The 16964-nt window shown below is 33.2% G+C and overlaps 1 protein-coding gene across 3 annotated transcripts in view; it reads left to right on the top strand.

Annotated features, from left to right (window-relative positions):
• Positions 1 to 16964, top strand: part of CSMD1 (CUB and Sushi multiple domains 1) — a 2222584-nt gene that overhangs the window by 2056126 nt on the left and 149494 nt on the right. For all 3 annotated transcript variants that reach the window (XM_037812751.1, XM_037812753.1, XM_037812752.1), the window contains exon 49: positions 2931 to 3119. In XM_037812751.1, the coding sequence (XP_037668679.1) occupies positions 2931 to 3119 (189 nt within the window). The remainder of the gene's footprint in view (positions 1 to 2930; positions 3120 to 16964) is intronic.

The raw sequence follows: 16964 nt of genomic DNA on the forward strand, positions 1-16964 counted from the left end.
TTATATTGCCCTCAAAAAGCAGTAGGCAATTTTAATTCCCAAAACATTTTAATTACTAAGCAGTGATCTCTAATTTTCTTAAGATCTCACTCACCAAAATCCCATAGTAATAACTGAGGTGTATTTCCCTAATTAAGAGGTCCATTTTACACATTTAATTGGACAGTGTATCTTGACGGAGGGTTTCTTATTCCTGTGTTGGTGTGTTTTACATCGCCAGTGATGAACATCATGAAGGCGTAACAGGAAGGAGTCCTATAGGTTGTAAAATTAAGACTCAGCTCTCTCTAATTGGTAGACATTATAAAACGGTGAAAAATATGAAAATTTTGAAAACACTTTTGACATGAGGACAATTGAGTTGAATGAAATCCAGGCATTTTTTTCCTCTGTAAAATTTAATAAAATCTACCTGGATATGAACTTTTTTTTCCTTCTTTCAAACTAGCCATCCCAAAAGCTTATCAATGAAGAACTTGTGGTTGAGATCACTTCCCCTAGAAAGAGTTAAGAAGAACATTAAAGCAATGATTGGCTTTGTATTCATCATATTCCTTGTTTAGAAAAGTAAATCAATAATCAGACTTTTAGATTTACTCAAATTTACTTCTGAAATGCAAAATGAACTGTGCAGGAAATGTCATGGTAAACATAATTTATGTTGTTTTGTTTGTGGCAAATTACTTAGTAGTCTGGTTAAATGATTATGCCTTGAATTCTGGGAATAATTGGTGCATCTTTCAAAGTATAGTTTCATTCACCATAGTGTAAGAAGATTCTTTTGTTCAACTGTATCAGAAGAGTAAGAAAATGAAGAATTTTGGAGAAGACTATAAAGTGTTTTTGTTTGTGGTGATTTATACATTACTAAAAACTTTAGATCAGTGATTAAATAAAGATATCCCTGAAATATCCAGAAGTGGGCAAAGGTGATGTGGTCTTACACATGTAAATTATTAATCGTCTAAGAGTAAGAGAAATATAATTGATCCTAATATACAAAAAAAAAAACAAAACAAACAACCAAAAAATGCTGGTTCAAGTCAATGTAATAAACTATGCTATGTGAATGCTGAGTTAATAATTTCCTTCAATAGTAATTGAAGTGAATGCAAACTTCAGTTATTAGGAGAGGGAAAAATAGGGACTGGATTGGCATACACATCTCAGGATATCTAACTGTCCCAGTCTTCTCCCATCCAGGATACCTGTTTTACTATTTTCCTCCTATACCCTTTCTTTTCCAAGTCATGGCCAGCAGAGTGTAAGGATTTGATATTGGTCTTCTAACATGGCCAGGAATTGGGCAGGCAGAACCCTATGTTTTAATCTTCCTCTCTGGACCTCTTTACGTCTTGTTGAGTTAGGAAGAAAGAGTTATCTTGAGAGCCTGCTGGTAGAAGAAACATGGTAAATAGAAACAAGAATTGTCAGAGTTACTGGACTTCACAGAGTTAGGCAATCATCATGTAGACTGTATCCCTTAACAGGCTGAGCTATCATAGAACCACTGGCAATACCCAAAGAAGAACTGAGTGGTCTCACTGCTTGTTCAGGGGTATATTCAGACTTCAATCTTATCTCTAACTTTTGAGTATGCTTTCAGTATTCATTCTCCCTATTTTCATTATATTTTATTACTAGCACAATGATTCTGAGCAGTTGGTATTCAGGGTGGCTAATTATACCCATACCTTTTCTAAACTGAACATTTTGATTCCTTCAGAACTTACAAGAATTTGGTCAAGACAATTAGAGGTGGAAAATGACATGGCCAATGGAACAGTGAATTAAGAGCTGCTTACAACAGTTAATGGATTTAAACTTAAGAAAAATCAGTTCCCAACCCCTCTCCCCACCCCACTGCTGCCTTTTTTTTTTTTTTTCCCCCAAAATGAAATGGTACTTCAGAAAATCGTTCCAGCTGAGGATATTCTCTGAGGAAGCTTCTTGTAAAAACAGAGTTGACAATTGAATCCAGGCACACAGACATTGCTTCTGGCCAATGTTATGATATCAGCCCTTCCAAAGTTTCTTTTGAATTTATTTCTAAGAAAAGTCTCAACATTAAACATTCAGACCATCTATTTGTGTGCTTTGTATATGGAACCCCCACAGGGAGGTGGTACATTTAAAACCTCTTCTTTCAAAAGAAAGGGAGAGTTTCTAGAACTTCACAACTTTCTCTTCTTTGTTGTTTTAATTCATCTGAAAAGAGTTCATTGGATTTTATGCTGTAATGAAGTGAGCTTGTAAGGATAAAATTAGGTGTTTTCTTTACATATAAGATGCAGAGCCTTTTAACCTTCAAAACTTTGTGTTCTGTGTAGGTGACACCATGCTGTTTTAACAAATGTCTGTCTCTAATTTTAAAGTTTCTCTATAATGGAAATGATTAAAAGTATTGTAAGATTTTTATTGACCTGAAGTAATGCATTTTCTTCAAAGATTTTAATCAAATACCTTTTGGTAAAAAGAAGCTTTATATCTACATTATAGTTCAATTTGCAAGGCCCATGTAACGACAACACAAAAAGTTAAAGGCCTTGATTGCAAGCATGTTATAATCTAATTTCTCACTTAATGATGCTTTCAAAAATGTTGAGACTGTTTTGGTTTAAATATGATGACCAGAGCAGTACCTCATCATTTCTTATTCTGGTGATTGACAAGCTCATTTAAGTGGGTAACCCGACTTAACAGAGATGTGTGTTGTGTGTGTGTGTTGGGGGTGGGGGTGGGGATCTAAATTACAAAATAAAAGATTTGGCTCTTGGCTTTAGATTTTTTGGATACTTTTTAGAACAGTATTGGTGCTTATTTCCCACCTTTAAGAAATAGAGCTATTTCATTTATATCACTCTTACCAAGGGAAATTTCCACTTGTTTGCTTGTTGTTTATTTATTTATGTGTGTGTTTATGCCTTTAGCACCTTACTGCAGTTTGACCCACACCCTGAAGAATGGTGGTATTTTAAACAGGACTGCAGGAACAGTTGGAAGTAAAGTGCATTATTTTTGTAAACCTGGATATAGAATGATTGGCCACAGCAATGCAACTTGCAGACGGAACCCAGTTGGCATGTATGAATGGGATTCTCTGACTCCACTCTGCCAGGGTAAGAAATGTGCTTTTCATCCCCAGCCATGAATGCAATTTATTGTTTTCATTATAATTTCTCTCTTAAAATTAGGGAAGCAGTGACTCCAGATAAAAGGTATTAAAAAAAAACTTAACCGTTGGTTTCTAAAAGTACATATTAAGCTTTCCGCTGACCATGTAAACATTTCTGACATTTACACAAAGCTTGATTTATTTTTATAGCCTGAATTCAGAGAATGATTGAACATCCACTTGACATTGGGTAGAGTTTTTCTAGCACTTACTTGTACTTCATCCTGAAATAAAAATGAATCATTGGATTCATATTAAAAATAATTATTTTTGACAGTTGTATTAATTAAAAAAATCAATTACTAGAAAACTCATTTTCTTTATTTTACTTTAAAAACCCATTCTTTAAGCCATAAGTTCTACATTTAATTTTCTTTTCACCATATAAGTCTAGGGATTGATAAAGATGGTTTCAATAGTTCATGCCTCATTTTGCATTTTATCTGTCATGTGGATAAAAACCAGGTTTTTAAATAAGGCATTTTAATTTTAATTGAAGACTTGGAAATCATGAAATTTTCATAGATTTTTCTATCAAGGTTTATATTCATAATGAAATGTATTGGTCTTTGAAAGCTAACTATGATTTGTATATGCAGTCTTGAATTAGCTTCCTTTTTTCCTTTTTTCATTAAATATCAGATTTTTTGATCATTAGACAGAAATAATACTTATCACATTTATTATATACATTTTAACCATAAGAAGTTAGTCATATACTTAGCTTCTATTATTTATGTTTTACCTCCAGAAAATCTTCTTTAATATAAGATAAACATGAAAATCCAAGTAGCTTGTTTCACTGGGAATGGTGATTTTTTTTTTTTCTTGGAAGAAAAGTACTTTTTCTGTTAAAACAAAAAAAATACTCTTGTGACTCTCTGTTTATAACATAGACTCTATTGCTGAAGAGAGCCTGCCTTCAGCTCAAAAAACAGCCCTGTGGGCTATGCCACGTTGGAACCAAAATGTCAATTACAAAGTAATGACAGAAGCAGTAACCTAGACAAAGAAAAGGGATTGGGGTGGGACTGGCAAAGTGTCCAAAATCATGATTTGTAGAGACTGAGTCACAAAATATAGCCTTAATGGAATATTCTCTCAACAAAGAAGCACGAAAAGATACCAGAAAGAGACCTTCGTGTGATAAGAGGGACACTGAAAAGGTGATAATCTGAGCAGATGTTAGTCGATCTTTCTGATAAGTGAGGAGATCTGAAAATTATTACCAAGAAGGAGAAATGGCTTGTTTCAATGAGCAGTTGAGAAAGAATTAAGGGATTTGCTGATAAGTTTTTGACCTCCCTCTGCTTCTCCTATGACCTCCAACAGAACTATTTAATGCTGAATTAAATGTCTCAGAAATAGAAATGGTGCAGTAAAGATCAGATCCTTCTGAAATCTTTACAGTTTTGGCTAAGGAATTTGAACAGGGTCAGTGAATCCCTTATATGATTTGAATGTTACCAAGAAGCAATGCCATTATGGGACATGGGCTATCAGAACACATTATACATTCTAGATAGACAACTAGAATGTCTTATTTTGATTTCTTCTTGGAGATAAATGACTTATGTAATTTTGTTCTTAAATTATAAAATATTTTGGAAATATCATCTTTTTGGATTATCCGCCCCTCTCCCATATTAGTCGTCTATTCTGTATTTTGCACTTTGCATAATGATAGTTGCAAATGTTTGGATGATTTTATGTGTGAGGCTGTGGGGAAACAAAATGAATGAGTCTTGTTTCTTCCCTTCCAGGAGTTCACAGCCTAAAAATATAAATTACTGTTAACTGCTATTATTGATACCATGATCTACAATCTAGAATATGTAGTTACATATTAGGCAGTATATAATTAATTAAACAACATTCTCCTTGATGTGCAAATATAACTATTGTTCAGATGACTGCTTCTCAAAAGTATAGTCATGGCAAATTTTTCACAATTTGCGAATTCAGAGATTCTTCTAAGCTAAATTTGAAAGGATTTTTAAAATACAAAGGCATTGTTATTACCATAGCTTTTGTTGCTACTTTCCTCCAGCATTAAAACCAAAATATTAAGGAAAATTTATTTTTCCATTTAGTTATTAGTATCTTGATTTATAATTTTAATTTATAATGGAAGATATATTATACTTAGGGAATTTTTCTTTTTCATTTTTCAGATATTTGGGGCTCATTTCAATATTTTCAGGTTTTTTTTGGTAACCTATAATTGTTGTCCAAAGAGTTAAATACATGTATATATATATATATTTTATCACCGTCTATGTGATCCTGAATTGCTGACAGTTGATAATTATATGCCATGAAATCAAAGATTGGGTGAACTCTTTAAAATTTAATTGGGTGCTGAGGTTTGGAACTTTATAATGGAAAAGCAATTTGCAACATTAGCTAAATGAATATAGAATCACTACTATTCCAGTTCAAGTCAAGAGAGAAACATTTCATAATTTTATCCCTTGCCCAAGGTATCGCATTTACATTATATATAAAACAAGATAATGTGAATTGAGATCCAGTACATTTACAGAAATAAAGAAATAAGTTTTACCTCTGAAATCTGTAGTCTCCAAACATGCTATTCTGAAAATTAAAGTAGGTATGGAGCATACATTTATGGAAAGGATAAACTCTGAATAATTCCTTGATACAATTTTTTTTCATATACCTTCATAGAGAAGTGAAGACAAGTTAATCAGGTGTCAATGTTTGTAGATTAGTGAACTTTTAAAAACTAATATGAGTGTTATGGAAGACATGCCTGTTTTCATTCAATTCAGTCACCTCTGATTTAGGCACTGCAGGTACCGAGATGAATAAAACCATTCTCAGTTCTCAAGGCTCTGAGATTCTGGTGGAAGGGAAAGACATATACATCAATTATCACAGCTCACTATATTTAAGTAGATATACTTTGAATAGAAGTTGCACAGGGAGTCAAAATTTTCCCTGTGAGGGGATACATGAGCTGGAATTTAAAGGGGAGGTAGGAGATAGAAAATGAGGTTGGAGAAGTGGACAGGGGCAGATCATGGAGGGCCTCAAGTGCAAGTTTATGTAGCTTTCACTTTCTACACTGTGGCTGAAGTGAATCTATTAAAAAGCAAAATAGATACAGTCATATCTGTGTTTTAGAAGGGTAGCTCTTTTAGCTGCATGGAGGCTGATGGGAGAGAATCCTGACTGTAATACAGGGGTACTTAGGAGATTATACAGATATATGTTTGATTAATGATGTAGACTTTGATAAATACAGTGAAATAAGTTTGTAAGAAAAAAGGTATTCAATTTAGGAAATAGATCAACACACCACTGTGATAACATACAGAGAGCTAGAAAGGATAACCTGAGATGACGTGTATTTTTTGGTTTTGATTGCTGGGTGTATTGTGGTACTGTTCACTGAAATATTGACTATATGAGAAAAAGCAGGGTTAATAAAATCAGTGTTTGCATGTTGTTTTCCAGGTACCTGTAGGATATCTAGGTCCAAGAGATATCCAGAGAAAATGGAGTTTTAAAAATTATCAGTATAGGGGTAGTAGCTAAAATTAGTTTATTTTAAGACAGTGCATCATTATTTGTTTTCTCATGAAAGATTTAAATTTGTTAGTTCTATAAAGACAAAATAAAATGAATAAAATAATTTAAAAAATAGTATCAGCTGCAGTATATTTCAAATCCGAGGACTCTATCACAAACAAATAATATCTGAGATCTTTTGACATCATATCAAATTTGATGGAAAGCAGCTGTAAGACCTGTAATTTATTATATTATCTCATATCATGTCTTGTATTGTCATTAGCTCTTTGAGGTAATTTGGAGTTTAATTACTGATACAAATGTTGAAATATCTTAAGACTTTCACCAAACTCAAAGTTTATCATAGCTATATTAATTATTTTTTTTTGGAAATAGGAGACTTGAAAACTGAAAAATAAAATTAAAAAATGAAAAAGAAATATCTCTGCAGCATTGGAAGCCTTAAATCTGTTTTGATATATTTAATATTTCAGTTAACCTTCTTGAATTGATATTGTAATAGCATTCAATTATTTGAATAGCATTCTTTTTTATTCTTACAGAAGGGTAAATACAATTTATACATTTTTTGAACTGCAATACAATATTGGCTTTTTTTTTTAAATGATTGTCTAGAATAATATTTTGAAATGCTTACTAAAATGCAGCACTTCCTTTTTAATAAATGAGCAAGATCAAAACTTGCAGTGTTCACCTCAATTTTTCCAGGCCACTTGCTTATACATCATACAAATCATTTCAGTGTTGCTGCCTTCCCTAGAACTCCCAGCAAAACACTCTGTCATCTGTGGCCATTTTGGAACTATTTTGAATAAATAATTCAATAAATACATGAATTCCTAAAATACGTATTTGAGAATGATTTTTTTCCTTTAAAGCGTGTCATGTGCCAGATTCTGTTCTGCTCTGCTTTGTTTTCATTGACATTTTTTCTGGTGTCTTCTTAGAAGCATAGGATTTTGAGAGCATAATCACTTGGATTTGGAGTCAAGAGGACACATTTTGAGTACCAGGTCCCTCAACTAATAGTTAATGCATGTTCAGTGAGTTCTGATCCCCTTAAACCTATTTCCTGTCATGTAAAATGGGAATTTTGATATCCAGCTTTCAGAATTGTTGAGTGGATTAATACAATAATTTAGAGAAAGCCCTCAAATGCTACGTGAACACTTGTTACCATGATTATTCAGTCTGGAAGGGGATTTGTGTGAGACACTACTTCAAACTTATCCAAGATCATATGGTTCATAAGTTGCAGAGCCAACGTTACAATTCAGGACCATCCTCTCTCAAAACAATGTTTTTCCTGATACCACGATAGCTCGTAATTAGTTTTTAGAATATTCTGCAGAGTTAAATAAATCGGATACCTGCTACTCAGCTGTTAAGTGAAAAAAATGTAGAGGGCAAGATGTATTTTATTGGTTTCAGAGAAATTCAGGTTGTTTTCCTACCTTTGCTTGACCTTTTAAATTATTTCTCTCAGAAAATTTGTATTTTTTTTTTTTTATTTTTTATCTTCCTCTATAGAGCTAGACATATCTTCTGTCCTTCAGGCTTCATTTCCTGCCTTAAAGCAAGAAATGCTGCCAAGCAGCTGTTTTCATTATCAATACCCTAATCTTATTCATCTTGAGGAGAAGCCTGAATTAGAACTGAAATTTTCTGTATTATCTCAAATATCCAGCTAAACTGATACTTCACAGTGCACCACTCAAGTTTCCCTTGTTAGAGAGAGAGCAATTCCCAAAAAGCTATTTATTTTAAACTTGTTATTTTCAGTGCCTTTTATAAGCTGTAGCTTTTGCTTGGAGTTTAGTTTTTCTATTTTTTTTTTTTTTTTTTTATGCTTTGCTAGCATTTTGCAGACAATAAAGAGTAGGAAAAATGATCTTTCCTACCAATTACATGGTTAAGTCTCTGTTCTTAAAGTCAGAATTTTAAGATAGATATAGTTGCCTCTACTTTACTCTACCCTGCTATAGTAGAATATTGTATAGGATATAGACAGAACAATAGAGATGGACGGACGACAGTTCTGATTTGTTGTGGGTCTACGATGTGCCAGGTAGTGAGCTAGGTGATTTGTGTGTGATGTTACATTTAATCTTCATAGAAACTATTGCTCAAAGATATAACCCAAGGAAAAACATAAGCATTGAACACCTGAGATGGGATTTGAACTCAAGTCTTTCAGAATCTAAAAAAAGATATGTCCAGTATACCATGCATGCAAACCCCTAAATACTGTGTCATTTCCCAAAGAGGACATCTTTCAGAAGGCAACTGTTTTTCTTTTCTTTCTTATTTTTTCATTAAAGAAATGCATCATTGGCCAAAGTTAGAAGATTGTGTTTAGAATGAATTAATTAATTCAGGTGTTTTGTGGATCTTAAAAGTTTTAACTTACCAACATAAGATGCATAGATGAATATTGCTCTTGTCTTGACTTTCACATACGAATTTTTTTTCTTCTGTGGCACTATCAGGCTCCTATATGTCATTGTGAGCATAGTGCAATATTTCTCGAAATTTAAATATAATGTGTTTTTTCAGATTTTAAATCATGTTATGATATTCATAATGATAAGCTATAGACATTATGTCAATCATATTCAATTTATTAAGATTTGAATCTATATAGTGCACAGAGCCAAAACTTGCCAAATTCCATTAAGTGTATTATAAATTGAGATTCATCCCATTTGCTCCTGCTCAACCCTACCTTACTCATTTTTAGGGAATTTAAGTTAAGAGTGATTGGGCTTGGAGATAATACAGACACTCTCATGCTAGCCTCATGTCCTTCCCAACCCCAACATTTGCTGTGTGACCCCAGAAACGTGACTTGACCCCCTAGACTCCTCACTCACCTGGTATGTTTGAAGGTAATGAAAAAATTCACATAAAACCTTTACCATAGTGTCAGATACTAATAGGTACCCAATGAAAAAAAAAGGAGTTCTAATATGAAATAAACATTTACATCAACTAATGTTTCCATTAAATACTTGATTTACTTTCAAGCAGAGGCTTTTCAAATGTCTAGTTAAACTCAACAATATTTAATTAACTAAGCTAGTAACAGACCAAAATACTTTTTTTTCAATAACTAATAATATAATTTCACTGTCAGCAGTGTTCAGATTATTATTATTTTTTCTAGCCACTTACTATGTCGGTGTTCATGGAACAAAACTTATTACTGAGAGCTGATTTTTCAGTACACACAGGTTTTTAAATAGGGACCCCATTCAAAACATTGATTTCTCTTGCTGTGATAATCTAAATCAGGGATTAGAAACCTTTTTCTGTAAAGAACAAGTTAGTAAATATCTTAGTCTTTATGGGCTGCCTACAGTCTCTGTCACACATTCTTCTTTTTAAAAACATTTTACAATCCTTTAAAAATGTAAAGGATTTTTTTATCTTGCAGGCTACACAGTTTTGACCTACAGGCCATAGTTTGTGGATCCCTGGCCTAAATAATGTAGAGGGATCAGCCTGTAATTCAGAGTACAACTCTGCCAATATTGACTTTATTTTACAGTTTGTAACTCATGTCTCAAACCTCACTCAAGAGATATATTTTTCTCTATCAGGTGCTAAAATTCAACATGTTTATTCATTAAGTTAAATAACGCATTTCCCTGCTTAGTACAGATGGTGTATCAAAAAGCTTTGTGTTTTCTGACTATGTCTGAAGCATGGTTAATGATAAAAATAGTAGTGAGCCAATGCACATAAAGGACAATTTTGTATAATAGCAAAAGTGATAAGATGCCCTTGACCTTCCTGGATAAGGAATTGTACAAAATATGCAGAGTGATAATTTTTCATTCAAGAATCAAGAGTCTTGGGAATCAGAATGACTTATAGAAATCAAAAGTATACCTTCCATGAAAGGAAATGCCTATGATTTAGGTTTATGTGCTTAGCATTGAGAAATTAGCCTACCAATGAGTAGGCAAAATAGTTCAAAAAACAAACAAAAGGATCACATTTCTTTCCTCACACTCGAGAGCTTCATCTGGTGAGAGGAAGTGTATGGGGGCAGTTGGGAAGAGTCAGCAAAGAACTTTCCACTCCGGCATGTGGCACTTTGAAAATGATGGTTCCTAAGTCAATAAAAGGCAAAGAGGAATAAAGATAGTAAAACGCCCTGTGTGCAGTTTAAGATACTGGCTGACATTGAAGAATAGGTTATGGTCTTTTATTAAAGAAGCACAGCAGCAGGCTGTACCTGTGAAATTGACAGTTTGAAAATGTCAGTAGTCCCTGGTAGAAAAGAACAGATACACTGAAGTAAAATAGACTAGAAAACCCAAGTGGGTATACGTGCAGTATAAAATCCTGAGTGGCACAGAGCAATCAGCTTCAGGTTATTGAAGCAGCTGGCTTTCTATACTGCTTGATGTAGAGATAGCTGATTAGTCAAAGAGAAGTAAACAGTTAAGAAAAAAGTGCTTGGGAAGTTTTTGAGAGTTGCAGGATGTGACATTTTTACCAAAGTCCATCGCAGGGAGAATTAGTGATTTGCTCTGAGGACTGAAGACGTGGGGGAGTTTAAATCAATGTACGTTTTCCACCATGATACAGGCAAACATGCACTTTTGCATGTGCTGTTTTCTCTGCCATGAATGTGGTAGAAAATACCATGTCTTGTCTTTTCACCTTAGCCTCATGCATGCTATTTCTTTTGCCTGATATAGTGTTATTTTGATTTTTGGCTTGGTTAACTTCTAACTTACACTGCCCCAGGAGGTCTTTTATCTCTTGGTTTCTTGTTCCCTCCTATGTGTATGCAGATCACTCTGTACTTCCCCACCCTAGTTGTGATCGGAACTGCACTGTATAGTAAGTGCTGCTTCACTAGACTGGATCCCCACTAGAGGATAAATTCTGAGAGGGCAGGCACTTGCTCTCCATTGTATCCTGGCACCCAGATGTGCCTGACTGATGGGTCTTGTAAGGACTTGATCCCTACTTAACAAATTAATGGATGAATAACCTGTGTGCCAATTAAGCTCCCCTTTCTATCTCCAGCCTTGAAATCTTTTTTGAACTTGTTCTTTTCTAGCTGCCTACTGACATCTTTACAGCTATTGTTTCCAAAGTGGAACTGATCTGTCATCTCTGATTAGTCTTAATTCCCTCGCTCTTACAAACTAATCATAGATTACTCTAAGGTTGCTGCAGTCTTGAATTAATCACCACCCCTGCCACACCCCTTATAGACCAAAGTCATCAAATTATCCATTACAGACTCTTTCCAAAACCTCTCTTCCCTTCCAATTTCACTGTCTCTATTGATAACCTCATTACTGGACTCAGAGCTCTGTCCTTTCTCTGTCCACAGTCCATTTTCTACAACCCTCTCAGATCATGTGTGTGTGTGTGTGTGTGTGTGTGTGTGTGTAACATAAATCTGAAGATTCTTCCTCAAGTAACCCTGTTAACTCCCCAGATTATTCAGGTATGTCACAGTCTGATATTTGAGGCCTGGTACCATCTAATCATAAATTTGTCTATCATCTTAAAGGAACCCTCCTCTGAAAACTGCTACAGATGTCTAAGAAGCCTGCAATGAATATCCAGAAAGAGTATGAGCTTTTGGTATCAGACTAGCTCCTCTACTTAAACAGAAAAAAAAAAAAGCAAAAAAACAAAACAACAACAACAAAAAAAAAAAACAGAGAGAGAGAAAGAGAGAAAGAAAAGCAGAAAGTACCACTATATCTCATATTTTGCAATGATGCTAGATGCTTTGGGATGAAACTTGAACACTGAAAGATATTTCTAAACATCATGTGAATACTACTGAGGAGGGTTTAAGAGACATTACTTTTTATTACAGGACAATGAATTTCTTATTTTAAAAAGTATACAATTTATAAAATTAAAAAGAAGAGATCAAAAATAATCTGCAACCCACAGTAATAATATAAAACTATTAATCATTTTTTTCAAACATACCCTTATAACTATACGTATTATATCAATATACTAATTTATCTATATCTTTATATAAATTGAGTGAAACCATGCATTTGATGATATGACAGGAACATCATTTCATATCCAAAATCATAATAAAGATAGAAAAAATTATATTTTAAAAATATATGCATTTATCCTCTCTAATTTTCTTTACCACTTATAGTGTTTCTAAATATTACATATAATACAGACATGATTAACCTTTTAGATATTTCTTTTTAGAAATGATGATATTCCCTTATAGAAATATCTTTGCACTTTTATCCATTTATCTCCACAGGATAAAATTTCTTGAAAGTGAAGTTCAAGGAAATGAACAATTAACAAATTAAGTCAACTTGCCAAGCTCGGTTTTGTGTGACCCGAATACACAATTTCATTACATGTGTGACAATTTATTTCCTGGTACTTTTGCTTTTGAGTATTGTTGTAGTAGGCAGAATTCTAAGACAAACCCTGAGGGCCCAAACCCTTTTAGAAACCCAGGTCCTTGAGTATAGAATGAAAATGATGGGATATTGCTCCTGTGATTCAATTGGTTACATTATATGCATAGTTGACTTCAAGAAAGACTTTATCCTCAGGAAGTGAGACCTAATTACATGAGCCCTTAAAAGGGACAAGCTTCTTGGTGAAAGAAAGCATGGGAGAGATTTGAGGTAGGAAAGAGTCTTTGTTGCTGACTTTGAAGATGGAGATCATATGATATATGATGGAGACCATATGATAAGGAATGTGCGTTGCCTCTAATTGCTGAGAGCATCCTCCACCAATAACAACAAAAAATTGGCTCTTCATTCATACAACTGCAAGAACTAGTTTCTGCCAACAAGCTGAAGTTGCTTAGAAGCAGATTCTTCCCCAGAGTCTCCAAATGAGAACACCTGTTGGTTGACACTTCAAGTGTGAGATGCTGAGAACAACCCAGTTGAGCTGCATCTGTACCTTTAACCTACAGAAACTGAAATAACAAATGGGTGTTGTTTTAAGCCACTTAATTTGTGATAATTTCTTGTGCAGCAGTAGAAAGCTATTACAATTGTCAATCTTTTTATTCCTTGCAAATCTTACAAGCAAAAACCAACCAACCAATTAACCAACCAAAAAACCCTCATCATTTTAATTTTCATACATTTTTATTATTGTTGAGGGAGAACATTTTTTTAAGTTATTGGCCATTTTTATTTCTTTTTAAAAATTTTCTTGTTCTCATATTTCCCCCATTTTTCCTTTTTGTCTTATTTGATTTTATTGGCAATTCTATGTTTAATAATTTATTAACCATTTATCAGTCACATACATCGAAAATATGCTTTACAGTATGGAATTGTAATATACCTTTGTGACTTTTGCCCTAAAAAAGCCCTATTTTTAAAAAGAATTTTAATTTTTACATTTAAATGCTGATTTTATATTCTATCATGTCTTTGTTTTAGTGTATGATCCTGCTTTCGCATGTTCTCCTCTTAAATAGCTAAACAATTATCCCAAAGTCATTTATTGATTACTTTGTTGAATAGTTATTTTCTTCACTGCTTTTTCTTAACTGTTTTGAAGTATATACTACCTCATATGCTAAATCATCTTATAGGCTTATATCTATTTTTAGATTATCTAGTCTTTTCCATTGATTTGCATCTTTTCCTGTGCCAGATCCACAGTTTTCATTAATCTAAAAATAATACATTTTAACATCTAGCATGACAAAGTCCTATTCATTACTCAGTATTTTCAGAATTTTATTCAGAAGATGATGGAATTTTCATATTTATTAAAGAAGAACTTTATTTACATTTTTATCGAACATCAAGAATACTCTTTGGGAATTTGTTTGGGGTTGCATTCCATTTATATAGAAATGAGTGGAAGAAATTAATTTTATTATTTAATTGACCATTAGGAAAAAGAGTTGACTGGACTCATTTCCCAAAGCCTATTTTTTCAATTCCTAATAAAGGCAAATACCATATTGTGCTGTGTTCAAGGTCAGTAAGTACATTGCTTATTATAGTCCCATTAATAATAAAATGTGGATATATATATATACACACACATACATACACATATATCATATAAAAACTTGTCCTTAACCAGGGTTCCTTCTTTAACCTTTATTCCTTTAGATTCTGTTTATTTAAAAATCTTTGTAAGGTGAGTTTGCTAACATAAAAATTTAGGATAATTAATGATAATAAGTTATTCAAGAAATTGTATTAGCCAATATGATTTGTGGATTGAAATTGAGGAACTTCATTCCTTTACTTCAAGTGGAGGAAAAGGTTTTGATTTTTTGGTTTCATCTTTCTCACATATCAACCTTTCTGGATCCAATAAAAATTAAGATACCATTAAAATGAGAACCATGAATGAAACATCTGAGGTTGTTCCAATAGTTCTTTAATTTGGCCTGAAACACTGGGGCACATATGCACATAAATACACACCCAAGAACTGTGTTCATCAAAAGCATTTTGACCATTACAAAGAAAACACGGTGACCATTTTCTCGTTTATAGTAATGTAATCTTCCTTAAAAAAGGCTTTGATGGCATATCAATTTATCCTGTGACTGATTGGTAAATGCTGAAGCTGTTTCTTAATTATGTTTTTTCAACAGTCATAATTAGCTGTCAAAAACATTACTGTTGATTTTAGTGCAGGGTGTTTGTTTTGTGGATTAATTTAATATTGCTCACTGTTTCTATATTCCTAGCTCAGTCAGATTTTTAGAGAATATCATTAAGTTGGACTCTCCTGTGCAAAAACAAAACAATCAAACTTTTGCACCCTCAATTGCAGTAGTTTAGATTTGTGCAGACCTTGACTTGGGAAAGAGTCATCCTCAAAGCAGTGAGACTCTTGATTCTGTGCAGTTCATCTTTATTCTTGAAACTTCCCTGTGTTACCATTTATTATTTCCTTTTAAAAATAATTTATAAGGACATTATATAGACTGCACCATCCTGAAAAGAATTTGCTATCCCTGTTTGATTACTAGAGCAGAAGATGTATGGACATTTAATTTGCTAAAATCATTACTTCCAAATGTTATGTGAAAGAAAAAAAAAAGCAGAGAACAATTAAAGGGGCAACAGAAAATCCCTTCTGGTGCATATGATACGCTATTTTGAGTTAGTTGCTACCTTCATTATGGGGCAAATTTAGTAAACAGATAATAATCAGATGATACAATTAAATGAACTCCATAGAATAGAGTTCAAATGTACTGTTGATGATTAGGCTGTTTTTAATGTGGGTCTGCAAATGCTATTGACAGATGGTTGTCTGAGTAATCTCAGCAGGTGATAAATTCACTCCCATTTTCCAGGGAGCGATACCTATTCAAATAGGGAATGGATATTGAATTTTTGTTTTGAAAAGCATACATGAGAAATACAACTTTAGATTGAAGATAACTATTGTGCATATGGCCTGAGCTTTTATTTTATTTTTTTAATTTTATGTTAGAAATAGATTTTAATGTCCCTTTAAACAGGAAAATATAGACATACACATACGTTTATCTTTATTAACCAACCCTATCATCAATGGTACTTATAATGTGACAAATTAGTCCATAGTTTCCATGATATTCCCTGTGAGAATTTTCTGTTATGGGTCTTGAAAGTCTTTAAGGGTCCTATAGTTTTCTACTAAAAGTGAATAATGCTTATGTTTGGGAGAAAAGTAGGATATTTTTTGAGGCTCATGGAATCAAATAGAAGACAAAAACTATAAACAAAAAAAAGTGAACAAGTCAGCTAAGAAAATGTTCACTTTTTAAGAATGAACAAAATGAAAAATACTACAGAAGGAAATGGAGTAAAACTACTTGTGGCAATATTTAAATCTCAGGCAAGTAGTTTTGAAAATCATGCAAAATTGAAGGCATTATTGACACAAGCCATGAGATTTACTTTTTTTTCTGGATGGAAATGTAGGTGAAAATGGAAATCACAAAATATTTTATTTTACTTATTACAGTGAGAAGAGCCATGGTAATGAGCCATTGTAGAGAGCATAAACTTCAGTTAGAAATTTAGGGTTGGAGACTGGCTTAACCCCTTATTAACTGACCTTTAGGTAAATCATTTACTATCTCCGGACATCAGTAACTTCACTTAAAATGAAGATAATAATACCTACTTGAATTGTTATTGTGAAGACTCAATGAGATAATCTATGTACTTCCAGTGCCTAGAACAAAGGAGAGAAACCATAAATAAAA

The sequence above is a fragment of the Choloepus didactylus genome, chromosome 20, assembly GCF_015220235.1.
Source record: "Choloepus didactylus isolate mChoDid1 chromosome 20, mChoDid1.pri, whole genome shotgun sequence".
NCBI lineage: Eukaryota > Metazoa > Chordata > Mammalia > Pilosa > Megalonychidae > Choloepus > Choloepus didactylus.